Here is a 17,988-nt window from a genome sequence, read left to right as displayed (position 1 = left end):
TCCCCTCGGGTCTCCCTGTGTGTGTGTTATGGGCGCAGTGTCGGTACTCTCTCCCCTCAGGTCTCCCTGTGAGTGTGTGTTATGGGCGCAGTGTCGGTACTCTCTCCCCTCAGGTCTCCCTGTGAGTGTGTTATGGGCGCAGTGTCGGTACTCTCTCCCCTCGGGTCTCCCTGTGAGTGTGTGTTATGGGCACAGTGTCGGTACTCTCTCCCCTCAGGTCTCCCTGTGAGTGTGTGTTATGGGCACAGTGTCGGTACTCTCTCCCCTCTGGTCTCCCTGTGAGTGTGTGTTATGGGCGCAGTGTCGGTACTCTCTCCCCTCGGGTCTCCCTGTGAGTGTGTGTTATGGGCGCAGTGTCGGTACTCTCTCCCCTCGGGTCTCCCTGTGAGTGTGTTATGGGCGCAGTGTCGGTACTCTCTCCCCTCGGGTCTCCCTGTGTGAGTGTGTGTTATGGGCGCAGTGTCGGTACTCTCTCCCCTCGGGTCTCCCTGTGAGTGTGTGTTATGGGCGCAGTGTCGGTACTCTCTCCCCTCGGGTCTCCCTGTGAGTGTGTGTTATGGGCGCAGTGTCGGTACTCTCTCCCCTCGGGTCTCCCTGTGAGTGTGTGTTATGGGCACAGTGTCGGTACTCTCTCCCCTCAGGTCTCCCTGTGAGTGTGTGTTATGGGCGCAGTGTCGGTACTCTCTCCCCTCGGGTCTCCCTGTGAGTGTGTGTTATGGGCGCAGTGTCGGTACTCTCTCCCCTCGGGTCTCCCTGTGAGTGTGTTATGGGCGCAGTGTCGGTACTCTCTCCCCTCGGGACTCCCTGTGAGTGTGTGTTATGGGCGCAGTGTCGGTACTCTCTCCCCTCGGGTCTCCCTGTGTGAGTGTGTTATGGGCGCAGTGTCGGTACTCTCTCCCCTCGGGACTCCCTGTGAGTGTGTGTTATGGGCGCAGTGTCGGTACTCTCTCCCCTCAGGTCTCCCTGTGAGTGTGTGTTATGGGCGCAGTGTCGGTACTCTCTCCCCTCAGGTCTCCCTGTGAGTGTGTTATGGGCGCAGTGTCGGTACTCTCTCCCCTCGGGTCTCCCTGTGAGTGTGTGTTATGGGCACAGTGTCGGTACTCTCTCCCCTCAGGTCTCCCTGTGAGTGTGTGTTATGGGCACAGTGTCGGTACTCTCTCCCCTCTGGTCTCCCTGTGAGTGTGTGTTATGGGCGCAGTGTCGGTACTCTCTCCCCTCGGGTCTCCCTGTGTGAGTGTGTTATGGGCGCAGTGTCGGTACTCTCTCCCCTCGGGTCTCCCTGTGTGAGTGTGTGTTATGGGCACAGTGTCGGTACTCTCTCCCCTCGGGTCTCTCTGTGAGTGTGTGTTATGGGCGCAGTGTCGGTACTCTCTCCCCTCGGGTCTCCCTGTGAGTGTGTGTTATGTGCGCAGTGTCGGTACTCTCTCCCCTCGGTCTCCCTGTGAGTGTGTGTTATGGGCGCAGTGTCGGTACTCTCTCCCCTCGGGTCTCCCTGTGAGTGTGTGTTATGGGCACAGTGTCGGTACTCTCTCCCCTCGGGTCTCCCTGTGAGTGTGTGTTATGGGCACAGTGTCGGTACTCTCTCCCCTCGGGTCTCCCTGTGAGTGTGTGTTATGGGCGCAGTGTCGGTACTCTCTCCCCTCGGGTCTCCCTGTGAGTGTGTGTTATGGGCGCAGTGTCGGTACTCTCTCCCCTCGGGTCTCCCTGTGAGTGTGTGTTATGGGCGCAGTGCCGGTACTCTCTCCCCTCGGGTCTCCCTGTGAGTGTGTGTTATGGGCGCAGTGTCGGTACTCTCTCCCCTCGGGTCTCCCTGTGAGTGTGTGTTATGGGCGCAGTGTCGGTACTCTCTCCCCTCGGGTCTCCCTGTGAGTGTGTGTTATGGGCACAGTGTCGGTACTCTCTCCCCTCGGGTCTCCCTGTGAGTGTGTGTTATGGGCACAGTGTCGGTACTCTCTCCCCTCGGGTCTCCCTGTGAGTGTGTGTTATGGGCGCAGTGTCGGTACTCTCTCCCCTCGGGTCTCCCTGTGAGTGTGTTATGGGCGCAGTGTCGGTACTCTCTCCCCTCGGGTCTCCCTGTGAGTGTGTGTTATGGGCGCAGTGTCGGTACTCTCTCCCCTCGGGTCTCCCTGTGAGTGTGTTATGGGCGCAGTGTCGGTACTCTCTCCCCTCGGGTCTCCCTGTGAGTGTGTGTTATGGGCGCAGTGTCGGTACTCTCTCCCCTCGGGTCTCCCTGTGAGTGTGTGTTATGGGCGCAGTGTCGGTACTCTCTCCCCTCGGGTCTCCCTGTGAGTGTGTTATGGGCGCAGTGTCGGTACTCTCTCCCCTCGGGTCTCCCTGTGAGTGTGTTATGGGCGCAGTGTCGGTACTCTCTCCCCTCGGGTCTCCCTGTGAGTGTGTGTTATGGGCGCAGTGTCGGTACTCTCTCCCCTCGGGTCTCCCTGTGAGTGTGTTATGGGCACAGTGTCGGTACTCTCTCCCCTCGGGTCTCCCTGTGAGTGTGTTATGGGCGCAGTGTCGGTACTCTCTCCCCTCGGGTCTCCCTGTGAGTGTGTGTTATGGGCGCAGTGTCGGTACTCTCTCCCCTCGGGTCTCCCTGTGAGTGTGTGTTATGGGCACAGTGTCGGTACTCTCTCCCCTCGGGTCTCCCTGTGAGTGTGTTATGGGCACAGTATCGGTACTCTCTCCCCTCTTGTCTCCCTGTGAGTGAGTGTTATGGGCGCAGTGTCGGTACTCTCTCCCCTCGGGTCTCCCTGTGAGTGTGTGTTATGGGCGCAGTGTCGGTACTCTCTCCCCTCGGGTCTCCCTGTGAGTGTGTGTTATGGGCGCAGTGTCGGTACTCTCTCCCCTCGGGTCTCCCTGTGAGTGTGTGTTATGGGTGCAGTGTCGGTACTCTCTCCCCTCGGGTCTCCCTGTGAGTGTGTGTTATGGGCGCAGTGTCGGTACTCTCTCCCCTCGGGTCTCCCTGTGAGTGTGTGTTATGGGCGCAGTGTCGGTACTCTCTCCCCTCGGGTCTCCCTGTGAGTGTGTGTTATGGGCGCAGTGTCGGTACTCTCTCCCCTCGGGTCTCCCTGTGTGTGTGTTATGGGCGCAGTGTCGGTACTCTCTCCCCTCGGGTCTCCCTGTGAGTGTGTGTTATGGGCGCAGTGTCGGTACTCTCTCCCCTCTGGTCTCCCTGTGAGTGAGTGTTATGGGCGCAGTGTCGGTACTCTCTCCCCTCGGGTCTCCCTGTGAGTGTGTGTTATGGGCGCAGTGTCGGTACTCTCTCCCCTCGGGTCTCCCTGTGAGTGTGTTATGGGCGCAGTGTCGGTACTCTCTCCCCTCGGGTCTCCCTGTGAGTGTGTGTTATGGGCGCAGTGTCGGTACTCTCTCCCCTCAGGTCTCCCTGTGTGTGTGTGTGTTATGGGCACAGTGTCGGTACTCTCTCCCCTCGGGTCTCCCTGTGAGTGTGTGTTATGGGCGCAGTGTCGGTACTCTCTCCCCTCGGGTCTCCCTGTGTGTGTGTGTTATGGGCACAGTGTCGGTACTCTCTCCCCTCGGGTCTCCCTGTGAGTGTGTTATGGGCACAGTGTCGGTACTCTCTCCCCTCTGGTCTCCCTGTGAGTGAGTGTTATGGGCACAGTGTCGGTACTCTCTCCCCTCGGGTCTCCCTGTGAGTGTGTTATGGGCGCAGTGTCGGTACTCTCTCCCCTCGGGTCTCCCTGTGAGTGTGTGTTATGGGCGCAGTGTCGGTACTCTCTCCCCTCGGGTCTCCCTGTGTGAGTGTGTGTTATGTGCGCAGTGTCGGTACTCTCTCCCCTCGGGTGTCCCTGTGAGTGTGTGTTATGGGCACAGTGTCGGTACTCTCTCCCCTCGGGTCTCCCTGTGAGTGTGTGTTATGGGCGCAGTGTCGGTACTCTCTCCCCTCGGGTCTCCCTGTGTGAGTGTGTTATGGGCGCAGTGTCGGTACTCTCTCCCCTCGGGTCTCCCTGTGAGTGTGTGTTATGGGCACAGTGTCGGTACTCTCTCCCCTCGGGTCTCCCTGTGAGTGTGTGTTATGGGCGCAGTGTCGGTACTCTCTCCCCTCGGGTCTCCCTGTGAGTGTGTTATGGGCGCAGTGTCGGTACTCTCTCCCCTCGGGTCTCCCTGTGAGTGTGTGTTATGGGCGCAGTGTCGGTACTCTCTCCCCTCGGGTCTCCCTGTGAGTGTGTGTTATGGGCACAGTGTCGGTACTCTCTCCCCTCGGGTCTCCCTGTGAGTGTGTGTTATGGGCGCAGTGTCGGTACTCTCTCCCCTCGGGTCTCCCTGTGAGTGTGTTATGGGCGCAGTGTCGGTACTCTCTCCCCTCGGGTCTCCCTGTGAGTGTGTGTTATGGGCGCAGTGCCGGTACTCTCTCCCCTCGGGTCTCCCTGTGTGTGTTATGGGCGCAGTGTCGGTACTCTCTCCCCTCGGGTCTCCCTGTGAGTGTGTGTTATGGGCGCAGTGTCGGTACTCTCTCCCCTCGGGTCTCCCTGTGAGTGAGTGTTATGGGCGCAGTGTCGGTACTCTCTCCCCTCGGGTCTCCCTGTGAGTGTGTGTTATGGGCGCAGTGTCGGTACTCTCTCCCCTCGGGTCTCCCTGTGTGAGTGTGTTATGGGCGCAGTGTCGGTACTCTCTCCCCTCGGGTCTCCCTGTGAGTGTGTGTTATGGGCGCAGTGTCGGTACTCTCTCCCCCTCGGGTCTCCCTGTGAGTGTGTGTTATGGGCGCAGTGTCGGTACTCTCTCCCCTCGGGTCTCCCTGTGAGTGTGTGTTATGGGCACAGTGTCGGTACTCTCTCCCCTCAGGTCTCCCTGTGAGTGTGTGTTATGGGCGCAGTGTCGGTACTCTCTCCCCTCGGGTCTCCCTGTGAGTGTGTGTTATGGGCGCAGTGTCGGTACTCTCTCCCCTCGGGTCTCCCTGTGAGTGTGTGTTATGGGCGCAGTGTCGGTACTCTCTCCCCTCGGGTCTCCCTGTGAGTGTGTGTTATGGGCGCAGTGTCGGTACTCTCTCCCCTCGGGTCTCCCTGTGAGTGTGTTATGGGCGCAGTGTCGGTACTCTCTCCCCTCGGGTCTCCCTGTGAGTGTGTTATGGGCGCAGTGCCGGTACTCTCTCCCCTCGGGTCTCCCTGTGAGTGTGTGTTATGGGCGCAGTGTCGGTACTCTCTCCCCTCGGGTCTCCCTGTGAGTGTGTGTTATGGGCGCAGTGTCGGTACTCTCTCCCCTCGGGTCTCCCTGTGAGTGTGTGTTATGGGCGCAGTGTCGGTACTCTCTCCCCTCGGGTCTCCCTGTGAGTGTGTGTTATGGGCACAGTGTCGGTACTCTCTCCCCTCGGGTCTCCCTGTGAGTGTGTGTTATGGGCGCAGTGTCGGTACTCTCTCCCCTCGGGTCTCCCTGTGAGTGTGTGTTATGGGCGCAGTGTCGGTACTCTCTCCCCTCGGGTCTCCCTGTGAGTGTGTGTTATGGGCGCAGTGTCGGTACTCTCTCCCCTCGGGTCTCCCTGTGAGTGTGTGTTATGTGCGCAGTGTCGGTACTCTCTCCCCTCGGGTCTCCCTGTGAGTGTGTGTTATGGGCGCAGTGTCGGTACTCTCTCCCCTCGGGTCTCCCTGTGTGTGTGTGTGTTATGGGCGCAGTGTCGGTACTCTCTCCCCTCGGGTCTCCCTGTGAGTGTGTGTTATGGGCGCAGTGTCGGTACTCTCTCCCCTCGGGTCTCCCTGTGAGTGTGTGTTATGGGCACAGTGTCGGTACTCTCTCCCCTCGGGTCTCCCTGTGAGTGTGTTATGGGCGCAGTGTCGGTACTCTCTCCCCTCGGGTCTCCCTGTGAGTGTGTGTTATGGGCGCAGTGTCGGTACTCTCTCCCCTCGGGTCTCCCTGTGAGTGTGTGTTATGGGCGCAGTGTCGGTACTCTCTCCCCACGGGTCTCCCTGTGAGTGTGTGTTATGGGCGCAGTGTCGGTACTCTCTCCCCTCGGGTCTCCCTGTGAGTGTGTGTTATGGGCGCAGTGTCGGTACTCTCTCCCCTCGGGTCTCCCTGTGAGTGTGTGTTATGGGCGCAGTGTCGGTACTCTCTCCCCTCGGGTCTCCCTGTGAGTGTGTGTGTTATGGGCGCAGTGTCGGTACTCTCTCCCCTCGGGTCTCCCTGTGAGTGTGTGTTATGGGCGCAGTGTCGGTACTCTCTCCCCTCGGGTCTCCCTGTGAGTGTGTTATGGGCGCAGTGTCGGTACTCTCTCCCCTCGGGACTCCCTGTGAGTGTGTTATGGGCGCAGTGTCGGTACTCTCTCCCCTCGGGTCTCCCTGTGAGTGTGTGTTATGGGCGCAGTGTCGGTACTCTCTCCCCTCGGGTCTCCCTGTGAGTGTGTGTTATGGGCGCAGTGTCGGTACTCTCTCCCCTCGGGTCTCCCTGTGAGTGTGTGTTATGGGCGCAGTGTCGGTACTCTCTCCCCTCGGGTCTCCCTGTGAGTGTGTGTTATGGGCGCAGTGTCGGTACTCTCTCCCCTCGGGACTCCCTGTGAGTGTGTGTTATGGACGCAGTGTCAGTACTCTCTCCCCTCGGATCTCCCTGTGAGTGTGTGTTATGGGCGCAGTGTCGGTACTCTCTCCCCTCGGGTCTCCCTGTGAGTGTGTGTTATGGGCACAGTGTCGGTACTCTCTCCCCTCAGGTCTCCCTGTGAGTGTGTGTTATGGGCACAGTGTCGGTACTCTCTCCCCTCAGGTCTCCCTGACAGTGTTGAATTTGCCCACTGTGGCAGAGCAGGATGACTGGCAGTGCCAATTTAATGAGTGGTCCAGTCTGGCGAATGTGTTCGGCTCCCAGATTACCTGCCCCTCCCCCCCACCTGCGGATCTACCCCCCAACCATCTGGGGAAAGGTGAGAGGGACAAGCTGGTATAATATCTCTGGGGTGAGATAGCTGTGGGGTGTATAGTAAGGGGTGAGATATAGCTGTGCTGTGTATAGTGAGGGGTGAGATAGCTGTGGGGTGTATAGTGAGGGGTGAGATATAGCTGTGCTGTGTATAGTGAGGGGTGACATATAGCTGTGCTGTGTATAGTGAGGGGTGAGATATAGCTGTGCTGTGTATAGTGAGGGGTGAGATATAGATGTGCTGTGTATAGTGAGGGGTGAGATATAGCTGTGCTGTGTATAGTAAGGGGTGAGATATCGCTGTGCTGTGTATAGTAAGGGGTGAGATATCACTGTGCTGTGTATAGTGAGGGGTGAGATATAGCTGTGCTGTGTATAGTGAGGGGTGAGATATAGCTGTGCTGTGTATAGTAAGGGGTGAGATATCGCTGTGCTGTGTATAGTAAGGGGTGAGATATTGCTGTGCTGTGTATAGTGAGGGGTGAGATATAGCTGTGCTGTGTATAGTGAGGGGTGAGATATAGCTGTGCTGTGTATAGTGAGGGGTGAGATATAGCTGTGCTGTGTATAGTAAGGGTGATAGCTGTGCTGTGAGGGGTGAGATATACAGTGGTGTGAAAAAGAAAGTACACCCTCTTTGAATTCCATGGTTGTACATATCAGGACATAATTACAATCATCTGTTCCTTAGCAGGTCTTAAAATTAGGTAAATACGACCTCAGATGAACAACAACACGACATATTACACCGTGTCATGATTTATTTAACAAAAATAAAGCCAAAATGGAAAAGCTATGTGTGTGTGTGAAAAACTAAGTACACCCTTACTGCTTCCATAGGAATTAAGATGCTAAGTAGCAGACAGGTGAGGCTAATCAAATACCTTTGATTAATTGATCATCAGCAAGTGTGACCAGCTCTATAAAAGCCGAAGTTTTAGCAGTTTGCTGGTCTGGAGCATTCAGGTGTGTGTTAACACAATGCCAAGGAGGAAAGACATCAGCAATGATCTTAGAGAAGCAATTGTTGCTGCCCATCAATCTGGGAAGGGTTATAAGGCCATTTCCAAACAATTTTAAGTCCATCATTCTATAGTGAGAAAGATTATTCATAAGTGGAAAACATTCAAGACAGTTGCCAATCTTCCCAGGACTGGACGTCCCAGCAAATTCACCCCAAGGTCAGACCGTGCAATGCTCAGAGAAATTGCAAAATACCCAAGAGTTACATCTCAGACTCTACAGGCCTTAGTTAGCATGTTAAATGTTAAAGTTCGTGACAGTACAATAGGAAAAAGACTGAACAAGTATGGTTTGTTTGGAAGGGTTGCCAGGAGAAAGCCTCTTCTCTCTAAAAAGAACATGTCAGCACGGCTTAGGTTTGCAAAGTTGCATCTGAAAAAACCACAAGACTTCTGGAACAATGTCCTTTGGACAGACGAGACCAAAGTGGAGATGTTTGGTCATAATGCACAGCGCCACGTTTGGCGAAAACCAAACACAGCATATCAGCACAAACACCTCATACCAACTGTCAAGCACGGTGGTGGAGGGGTGATGATTTGGGCTTGTTTTGCAGCTACAGGACCTGGGAACCTTGCAGTCGTTGAGTTGACCATGAACTCCTCTGTATACCAAAGTATTCTAGAGTCAAATGTGAGGCCATCTGTCCGATAGCTAAAGCTTGGCCGAAATTGGGTCATGCAACAGGACAATGATCCCAAGCACACCAGCAAATCTACAACAGAATGGCTGAAAAAGAAAAGAGTCAAGGTGTTGCAATGGCCCAGTCAAAGTCCAGACCTCAACCCGATTGAAATGCTGTGGCGAGACCTGAAGAGAGCTGTGCATAAACAAATCCCACAAACCCCAATGAACTGAAGCAATGTTGTAAAGAAGAGTGGGCCAAAATTCCTCCACAACGATGTGAGAGACTGATAAAGTCATACAGAAAACGATTACTTCAGGTTATTGCTGCTAAAGTTGGTTCTACAAGCTATTGAATCATAAGGTGTACTTAGTTTTTCACACATGGCTTCTCCATTTTGGCTTTATTTTTGTTAAATAAATCATGACACGCTGTAATATGTCATGTGCTGTTGTTCATCTGAGGTCGTATTTACCTCATTTTTAGACCTGCTAAGGAACAGACGATTGTTATTATTCCCTGATATGTAAAACCATGGAATTCAAAGAGGGTGTACTTTCTTTTTCACACCACTGTAGCTGTGCGATATATATTGCGGTGTATAGTGAGGGGTGAGAGATAGCCGTGAATATTGAGAGTTGAGAGAGAGCTGTGCTGTGTATAGTGAGAGATAGCTGTGAATATTGAGAGGTGAGAGAGAGCTGTGCTGTGTATAGTGATGGTGGGGTGAGAGATAGCTGTGAGGTGTATAATGAGGGGGGGGTGTGAGAGATAGCTGTATGGTGTATAGTGGGGGTGTGTGAGAGATAGCTGGGGTGTGTGAGAGATAGCTGTGTGGTGTATAGTGAGGGGGGGATGAGAGAGAGCTGTGCTGTGTATAGTGATGGGGGGGTGAGAGATAGCTGTGAGGTGTATAATGAGGGGGGGGGGTGTGAGAGATAGCTGTATGGTGTATAGTGGGGGTGTGTGAGAGATAGCTGTGTGGTGTATAGTGAGGGGGGGGTGAGAGAGAGCTGTGCTGTGTATAATGAGGGGGGGTGAGAGATAGCTGTGTGGTGTATAGTGCGGGGGGGGTGTGAGCTGTGAGGGGGGAGGGCGAGAGATAGCTGTGAGGGGGGAGGGTGAGAGATAGCTGTGCGGTGTATAATGAGGGGGGGTGTGAGAGATAGCTGTGTGGTGTATAGTGTGGTGGGGGGGGTGAGAGATAGCTGTGCGGTGTATAGTGGGGGGTGGTGAGATAGCTGTGTGGGGGGGGGGGTGAGATAGCTGTGTGGTGTATAGTGTGGGGGGGGGGGTGAGATAGCTGTGTGGTGTATAGTGTGGGGGGGGTGAGAGATAGCTGTGTGGTGTATAGTGGGGGGGGGTGAGAGATAGCTGTGTGGTGTATAGTGGGGGGTGGTGAGAGATAGCTGTGTGGTGTATAGTGGGGGGGGTGAGAGATAGCTGTGTTGTGTATAGTGAGGAGGGGTGAGAGATAGCTGTGTGGTGTATAGTGGGGGGGGGTGAGAGATAGCTGTGTGGTGTATAGTGGGGGGGGGGTGAGAGATAGCTGTGTGGTGTATAGTGGGGGGGGGGTGAGAGATAGCTGTGTGGTGTATAGTGGGGGGGGGGGTGAGATAGCTGTGTGGTGTATAGTGGGGGGGGGGTGAGAGATAGCTGTATGGTGTATAGTGGGGGGGGGGGGTGAGAGATAGCTGTGTGGTGTATAGTGGGGGGGGGTGAGAGATAGCTGTGTGGTGTATAGTGGGGGGGGTGAGATAGCTGTGTGGTGTATAGTGTGGGGGGGGGTGTGTGAGATAGCTGTGTGGTGTATAGTGTGGGGGGGGGTGTGTGAGATAGCTGTGTGGTGTATAGTGGGGGGGGGTGTGTGAGAGATAGCTGTGTGGTGTATAGTGGGGGGGGGGTGTGAGAGATAGCTGTGTGGTGTATAGTGGGGGGGGTGTGAGAGATAGCTGTGCGGTGTATAGTGGGGGGGGTGTGAGAGATAGCTGTGCGGTGTATAGTGGGGGGGTGTGAGAGATAGCTGTGCAGTGTATAGTGGGGGGGGTGAGAGATAGCTGTGTGGTGTATAGTGAGGGGGGGTGAGAGATAGCTGTGTGGTGTATAGTGAGGGGGGGGGGGTGAGATAGCTGTGCGGTGTATAGTGGGGGGGGGTGTGAGAGATAGCTGTGCGGTGTATAGTGGGGGGGGGGTGTGAGAGATAGCTGTGTGGTGTATAGTGGGGGGGGGTGAGAGATAGCTGTGTGGTGTATAGTGGGGGGGGGGGTGAGCTGTGAGGGGGGAGGGCGAGAGATAGCTGTGAGGGGGGAGGGTGAGAGATAGCTGTGTGCTGTATAGTGAGGGAGGGTGAGAGATAGCTATGGGGTGTATAGTGAGGGGGGGGTGAGAGATAGCTGTGCGGTGTATAGTGAGGGAGGGTGAGAGATAGCTATGGGGTGTATAGTGAGGGAGGGTGAGAGATAGCTATGCGGTGTATAGTGAGGGGGAGGGTGAGAGCTGTGAGTGTGAGAGCTGTGAGGGGGGGTGTGAGATAGCTGTGTGGTGTATAGTGAGGGGGGGGTGAGAGATAGCTGTGCGGTGTATAATGAGAGGGGGTGAGAGATAGCTGTGTGGTGTATAGTGCGGGGGGGGTGAGCTGTGAGGGGGGGAGGGCGAGAGATAGCTGTGAGGGGGGGAGGGTGAGAGATAGCTGTGAGGGGGGGAGGGTGAGAGATAGCTGTGTGGTGTATAGTGAGGGAGGGTGAGAGATAGCTGTGCGGTGTATAGTGAGGGGGGGTGTGAGATAGCTGTGTGGTGTATAGTGAGTGGGGTGTGAGATAGCTGTGAGGGAGGGGAGGGTGAGAGATAGCTGTGTGGTGTATAGTGAGGGGGGGTGAGAGATAGCTGTGTGGTGTATAGTGAGTGGGGTGTGAGATAGCTGTGCGGTGTATAGTGAGGGGGGGGGGTGTGAGCTGTGTGGTGTATAGTGGGGGGGTGTGAGATAGCTGTGAGGGAGGGTGAGAGATAGCTGTGGTGTATAGTGGGGGGGTGTGAGAGATAGCTGTGCAGTGTATAGTGGGGGGGGTGAGAGATAGCTGTGTGGTGTATAGTGAGGGGGGGTGAGAGATAGCTGTGTGGTGTATAGTGAGGGGGGGGGGGGTGAGATAGCTGTGCGGTGTATAGTGGGGGGGGGTGTGAGAGATAGCTGTGCGGTGTATAGTGGGGGGGGGTGTGAGAGATAGCTGTGTGGTGTATAGTGGGGGGGGGGTGAGAGATAGCTGTGTGGTGTATAGTGGGGGGGGGGGTGAGCTGTGAGGGGGGAGGGCGAGAGATAGCTGTGAGGGGGGAGGGTGAGAGATAGCTGTGTGCTGTATAGTGAGGGAGGGTGAGAGATAGCTATGGGGTGTATAGTGAGGGGGGGGTGAGAGATAGCTGTGCGGTGTATAGTGAGGGAGGGTGAGAGATAGCTATGGGGTGTATAGTGAGGGAGGGTGAGAGATAGCTATGCGGTGTATAGTGAGGGGGAGGGTGAGAGCTGTGAGTGTGAGAGCTGTGCGGTGTATAGTGAGGGGGGGTGTGAGATAGCTGTGTGGTGTATAGTGAGGGGGGGGTGAGAGATAGCTGTGCGGTGTATAATGAGAGGGGGTGAGAGATAGCTGTGTGGTGTATAGTGCGGGGGGGGGGTGAGCTGTGAGGGGGGGAGGGCGAGAGATAGCTGTGAGGGGGGGAGGGTGAGAGATAGCTGTGAGGGGGGGAGGGTGAGAGATAGCTGTGTGGTGTATAGTGAGGGAGGGTGAGAGATAGCTGTGCGGTGTATAGTGAGGGGGGGTGTGAGATAGCTGTGTGGTGTATAGTGAGTGGGGTGTGAGATAGCTGTGAGGGAGGGGAGGGTGAGAGATAGCTGTGTGGTGTATAGTGAGGGGGGGTGAGAGATAGCTGTGTGGTGTATAGTGAGTGGGGTGTGAGATAGCTGTGCGGTGTATAGTGAGGGGGGGGGGTGTGAGCTGTGTGGTGTATAGTGGGGGGGTGTGAGATAGCTGTGAGGGAGGGTGAGAGATAGCTGTGGTGTATAGTGAGGGGGGGTGAGAGCTGTGTGGTGTATAGTGAGGGGGGGGGTGAGAGATAGCTGTGTGGTGTATAGTGAGGGGGGGGTGAGAGATAGCTGTGTGGTGTATAGTGGGGGGGGGGGTGAGAGAGAGCTGTGTGGTGTATAGTGGGGGGTGAGAGAGAGCTGTGGTGTATAGTGGGGGGGGGGTGAGAGAGCTGTGTGGTGTATAGTGGGGGGGGGGGGGGTGAGAGATAGCTGTGGGGTTGTATTGTGGGGGGGGGGGGGTGAGAGAGAGCTGTGTGGTGTATAGTGGGGGGGGGGGGGTGGGAGAGAGCCTCTCACTATACACCGCACAGCTATGTCTGGGCACGGCTGGGAGGAAGCTCATGTGACCGATACTCACATGGATGGCAGAGATAGGCCTGTAGCCCGGCGTGTCTGACTCACGCTCTGTGCTGGCTTTCTCTCCCGCTCACTTCCTCTCTCTATATAAAGAGCCGGCGCGCGCGTCTGATTCAGGATTCCACGCGCTCAGGGACGCCGCTCCTTCCCCATCTATCGGGGGGTAACTGCGCTTCTCCCTCACACGTCCCTTTCCTCCCCCAGATCACGTGACCCTGCAGCTTGCGCTGATCTTCAGGAATGTCACGGTCGCCGTCACGGACTTCACGTTCTACGACTGCGGAGCTGTGATGGAGCTGGACGTGGCGGCCCCGTGAGTCCGGGAACTGTGGGCAGCGGTCCTTCCCCCAACAAGAAGGGAACCCTCACAAATAATGGGACCGCTCTGTGTCCCCCGTTACATTGCGCTGCGCGTATCCGCCAATACCCGGAGAGATCAAGTAACATTAAATGGTACCTTTCAGGCACCAACATAATGACACAGCCATGTACAGAGCTTCGCAAACCTCACAGGTCTCTTCTTTATATGTACACAGCTCCCCAAACCTCACAGGTCTCTTCTTCATATGTACACAGCTCCCCAAGCCTCACTGGTCTCTTCATCACATGTACAGAGCTTCGCAAACCTCACAGGTCTCTTCTTCCCATGTACAGAGCTTTGCTAACCTCACGGTCTCTTCATCACATGTACAGAGCTTCCCCAACCTCCCAGGTCTCTTCTTCCCATGTACAGAGCTTTCCAAACCTCACAAGTCTCTTCTTCATGTGTTTCCCTTAAAAGAAAATGAAAAGTTTGGAAATAAAATAAAACAGTAGTGGTACTCTGCCCCCCCTGACACTGCGCCCCCCCCCCCACCTCCCCCTGATGCACTTTGCACCCCGTCCCCCTGTAACGCACACCTCCATCACTGACCAGCCTGCATTGTGGTCTGAGAAGCCCCCCGTGTGCTTTGGGAGGGGAGATTGGGATCGGACCCCTGACTGCTGGGTTTGTGCTTCCAGGTGTCGGGGGTGTGTGAGCAGCCCCTGGAGGTGTTACTGGTGCCTGTCCGACCACTCCTGCACTCACACCGCGCAGTGCAGCCACGAGCAGACTGTCATACACAGCCACAAAGTAAGCACCCATCCTGTATACTGCACCCTGAGACCCCCCCATAGTGTGACCGGGCGTGGCTGTGCGTCTGAGAGCTCGCTCTGCGGGATTGGGGAGAGGAGCAGGATAGCTGTGCGTGCGTGTGTGTGCACGCGTGCGTGTGTGTGTGCGTGTGTGTGTGCGCACGCGTGTGTGTGTGCGCTATCCCTTTGTTACAATGAGCCAGCGCTACATATGTGTATAGAGACAGGGGCATGGCCATGCGTACTGCAATGAGAGATAGCTTGGCATGTTTGAGTGACAGGAGTTTGATGACAGAGAGCCTTGTGTGACCTCTCTGTCTGACCGTGGCAGGACGGGCCGGAGGAGCTGCGGGGCCCCGATTCCTGCCCCAGCCTGGAGAGGATTGTAGGGTCTCACCTGATTCCTGTCGGCCTGGAAACAGAGCTGGATCTGATTGGCCGGAATCTGCATTTCCTCAAGGTGAGGCCAAGGTCACCGGACCAATCGGAGGCGTCCGGCTCTGGGGAAACCCAGGAAGTGCTCCATGGAAAGGGTAGTGGCTGCGGGGAGTAGCCACCCAGCAGAGGTGGTAGGGGCTGATACAGGAAGGGAATTCAGACTCGCTGGGGACCGACATAAGTCTAAATCCCAAATAAGAGAGTCAAAGATCAGATAGGGCTGGGGTCTCACGGCAGATAGAACGGGGGGCCACGGGCAGCCACGTGGCTCTTATCTGTCACATTCCATGTTTCTCTAATTTGTAACGCGCCGTCGTTGCCTTCGGATCAGCGCCGGGACCTTGGGCGCTTGCCTGTGCCGGCCGCCTCCTTCAGAATCCGGCGTCAAATTACGCTGCAGACGTCACCTACGTGGCGTCGCGTTACCATGGAAACGAGATGCCATGTGCCGTTGTTTGTGACGTCATTTGACGCTCGATTTTTTAAGGACAATCAGGGCGGCCGCACAGAGGCGGCCGGCACAGGTCAGTAAGCGCCTTCCCATTATACCCGCCAGCGCCGCGACTGCAAATGGCGTCTGACATTTTTGCCGCTCCCAAATTTTGGCGCCCTAGGCCGGGCCTAAAGGGAAATCGGACACTGCTTATGATGTCACGTTAATGTCTGATTTGGGTTACATTATGATGTCACAATGTGCCCAATAGAGTACCTTGTGATGTCACAATATGTGTATTTTAGCATGCGTTCTGTTTAACCCTCTGCCCATATTTTCCTTGGCCCCCTACAGGGTGAGGATCTGGGGTACAGCTGTATACTAGCGGTGGACGGCGCCCCCATCACCCTGCGGGCACAGATCAATAAGGTGACGGGCGAGGACGATGTTTATGAAGTACACTGCCAGTCTCACAAGGTGGGTGAGGTACAGCCACTGTTCTGCGGGGGAGGGGGGTCTGTCACGTTGTCCTCACTGGGAAACCCCCCTGGAGGGCCCTTTCGGACTAAACGCCCCTGGACAGCATGTTACATGGCCGAGTGCTTTCCCGGCCTGAGGGACTTCCTGTGCCTCTGTGTTGCAGTATGAGTACCCCCTGCGTGTGCTGGAGCATCGGGTCACCGTGTATGTGATGGCAGGGGACTCGTATCGTGTGGACAACAAGGGACTCATAGAGGGTACGTCACCCCCCCCCCCTCCTCCTGTCACCTTCATCAGTCCGGCGTCCTGTGCCCACAGATTAACCCTTGTGGTGCTGGTGGTGTAATTGGGTTTCGCCGTGTAACCCCTTCCCTGCCAGAGCGTCGCTGTGTAACCCCTTCCCTGCCAGAGCGTCGCTGTGTAACCCCTTCCCTGCCAGAGCGTCGCTGTGTAACCCCTTCCCTGCCAGAGCGTCGCTGTGTAACCCCTTCCCTGCCAGAGCGTCGCTGTGTAACCCCTTCCCTGCCAGAGCGTCGCTGTGTAACCCCTTCCCTGCCAGAGCGTCGCTGTGTAACCCCTTCCCTGCCAGAGCGTCGCTGTGTAACCCCTTCCCTGCCAGAGCGTCCCTGTGTAACCCCTTCCCTGCCAGAGCGTCGCTGTGTAACCCCTTCCCTGCCAGAGCGTCGCTGTGTAACCCCTTCCCTGCCGGAGCGTCGCTGTGTAACCCCTTCCCTGCCGGAGCGTCGCCGTGTAACCCCTTCCCTGCCGGAGCGTCGCCGTGTAACCCCTTCCCTGCCGGAGCGTCGCCGTGTAACCCCTTCCCTGCCGGAGCGTCGCTGTGTAACCCCTTCCCTGCCAGCACCCTGACGGCTCCTCTCCCTCTCAGTGGCTCTCTATAACTGCTCGGTGGGGCACACAGACTGCAGCCGCTGCCAGGCCTCGGACCCCCAGTACGGCTGCGTGTGGTGCGGGGATGAGAACGCCGCCTGCATGTACCAGAAGCAGTGCGAGCGGAGCACCGCCGAGGTCTGCCCCACGCCCCTCATCCACTCGGTGAGCGCTGCACCCCCGCGCAGAATAACCCCTGCGCTGTAACACGCAGAGTGCTCTAGTAACATGCAATAACACGCAGAGTGCTCTAGTAACATCTGCATGTCTTAGGCAGGTCTGTAACCCCGCCTTTCACCATTATCACCCAGCACTTCCACTGCAGCAAGGGATTCTGGGAAATGACATGCAAATGAGCTCACAGCGCCCCCTTTTGCTTCAAAACCATTTAACATTATATATATAGATATAGATATAGATATCTATCTATATCTATATATATATTTTGATATATATTGATATATTGATATATTGATATATTGTATACATACATACATACCTGGAGTGAGAGGATAGCGCGCCCTAAGCAGGCTAAAAATGTTGCCCCCTCCTCCTGCAGCGTCAAACGATGCCACGTGGCGGCGCGTTGCCATGACAACGTGACGCCACATGATGTCCTGTTGTCATCAATGTCCCACGTGGCGAGCGCCCTCATCAATGTCCCTTGCTGCTGGCGACGCCGCTCCATGTCCCGCTCGCGCCCGTCCGCTCCGACGCGCCAGCTTTAAATGTCCCTCGACAATTGTCGAGGCTACGCATTTAAAGATGGCGCCGGGGGGCGAAGCCCGGACCTTAATCCGACACTGGTTACCAGTGTTACATGCAATAACACGCTAAGGGGTATGAGCGGTCTAACAATGCGCAGAGAGCGGTCTCACAATGCGCAGAGAGCGGTCTCACAATGCGCAGAGAGCGGTCTCACAATGCGCAGAGAGCGGTCTCACAATGCGCAGAGAGCGGTCTCACAATGCGCAGAGAGCGGTCTCACAATGCGCAGAGAGCGGTCTCACAATGCGCAGAGAGCGGTCTCACAATGCGCAGAGAGCGGTCTCACAATGCGCAGAGAGCGGTCTCACAATGCGCAGAGAGCGGTCTCACAATGCGCAGAGAGCGGTCTCACAATGCGCAGAGAGCGGTCTCACAATGCGCAGAGAGCGGTCTCACAATGCGCAGAGAGCGGTCTCACAATGCGCAGAGAGCGGTCTCACAATGCGCAGAGAGCGGTCTCACAATGCGCAGAGAGCGGTCTCACAATGCGCAGAGAGCGGTCTCACAATGCGCAGAGAGCGGTCTCACAATGCGCAGAGAGCGGTCTCACAATGCGCAGAGAGCGGTCTCACAATGCGCAGAGAGCGGTCTCACAATGCGCAGAGAGCGGTCTCACAATGCGCAGAGAGCGGTCTCACAATGCGCAGAGAGCGGTCTCACAATGCGCAGAGAGCGGTCTCACAATGCGCAGAGAGCGGTCTCACAATGCGCAGAGAGCGGTCTCACAATGCGCAGAGAGCGGTCTCACAATGCGCAGAGAGCGGTCTCACAATGCGCAGAGAGCGGTCTCACAATGCGCAGAGAGCGGTCTCACAATGCGCAGAGAGCGGTCTCACAATGCGCAGAGAGCGGTCTCACAATGCGCAGAGAGCGGTCTCACAATGCGCAGAGAGCGGTCTCACAATGCGCAGAGAGCGGTCTCACAATGCGCAG

The 17,988-nt window shown here is 56.2% G+C and overlaps 1 protein-coding gene across 1 annotated transcript in view; it reads left to right on the top strand.

Annotated features, from left to right (window-relative positions):
• PLXNB3 (plexin B3) overlaps positions 1-17,988 on the top strand; it is a 50,811-nt gene that overhangs the window by 21,279 nt on the left and 11,544 nt on the right. Inside the window, 7 exon segments of the mRNA XM_075579516.1 lie at positions 6,703-6,859; positions 13,137-13,245; positions 13,935-14,046; positions 14,380-14,508; positions 15,274-15,396; positions 15,563-15,656; positions 16,286-16,452. Of these exon segments, the coding sequence (XP_075435631.1) occupies positions 6,703-6,859; positions 13,137-13,245; positions 13,935-14,046; positions 14,380-14,508; positions 15,274-15,396; positions 15,563-15,656; positions 16,286-16,452 (891 nt within the window).

The sequence above is a fragment of the Ascaphus truei genome, chromosome 21 (genome assembly GCF_040206685.1).
Source record: "Ascaphus truei isolate aAscTru1 chromosome 21, aAscTru1.hap1, whole genome shotgun sequence".
NCBI classification, from domain to species: domain Eukaryota; kingdom Metazoa; phylum Chordata; class Amphibia; order Anura; family Ascaphidae; genus Ascaphus; species Ascaphus truei.
Note: the sequence above shows the minus strand (reverse complement) of the source record. Positions and strands in the feature narration are given on the sequence as shown.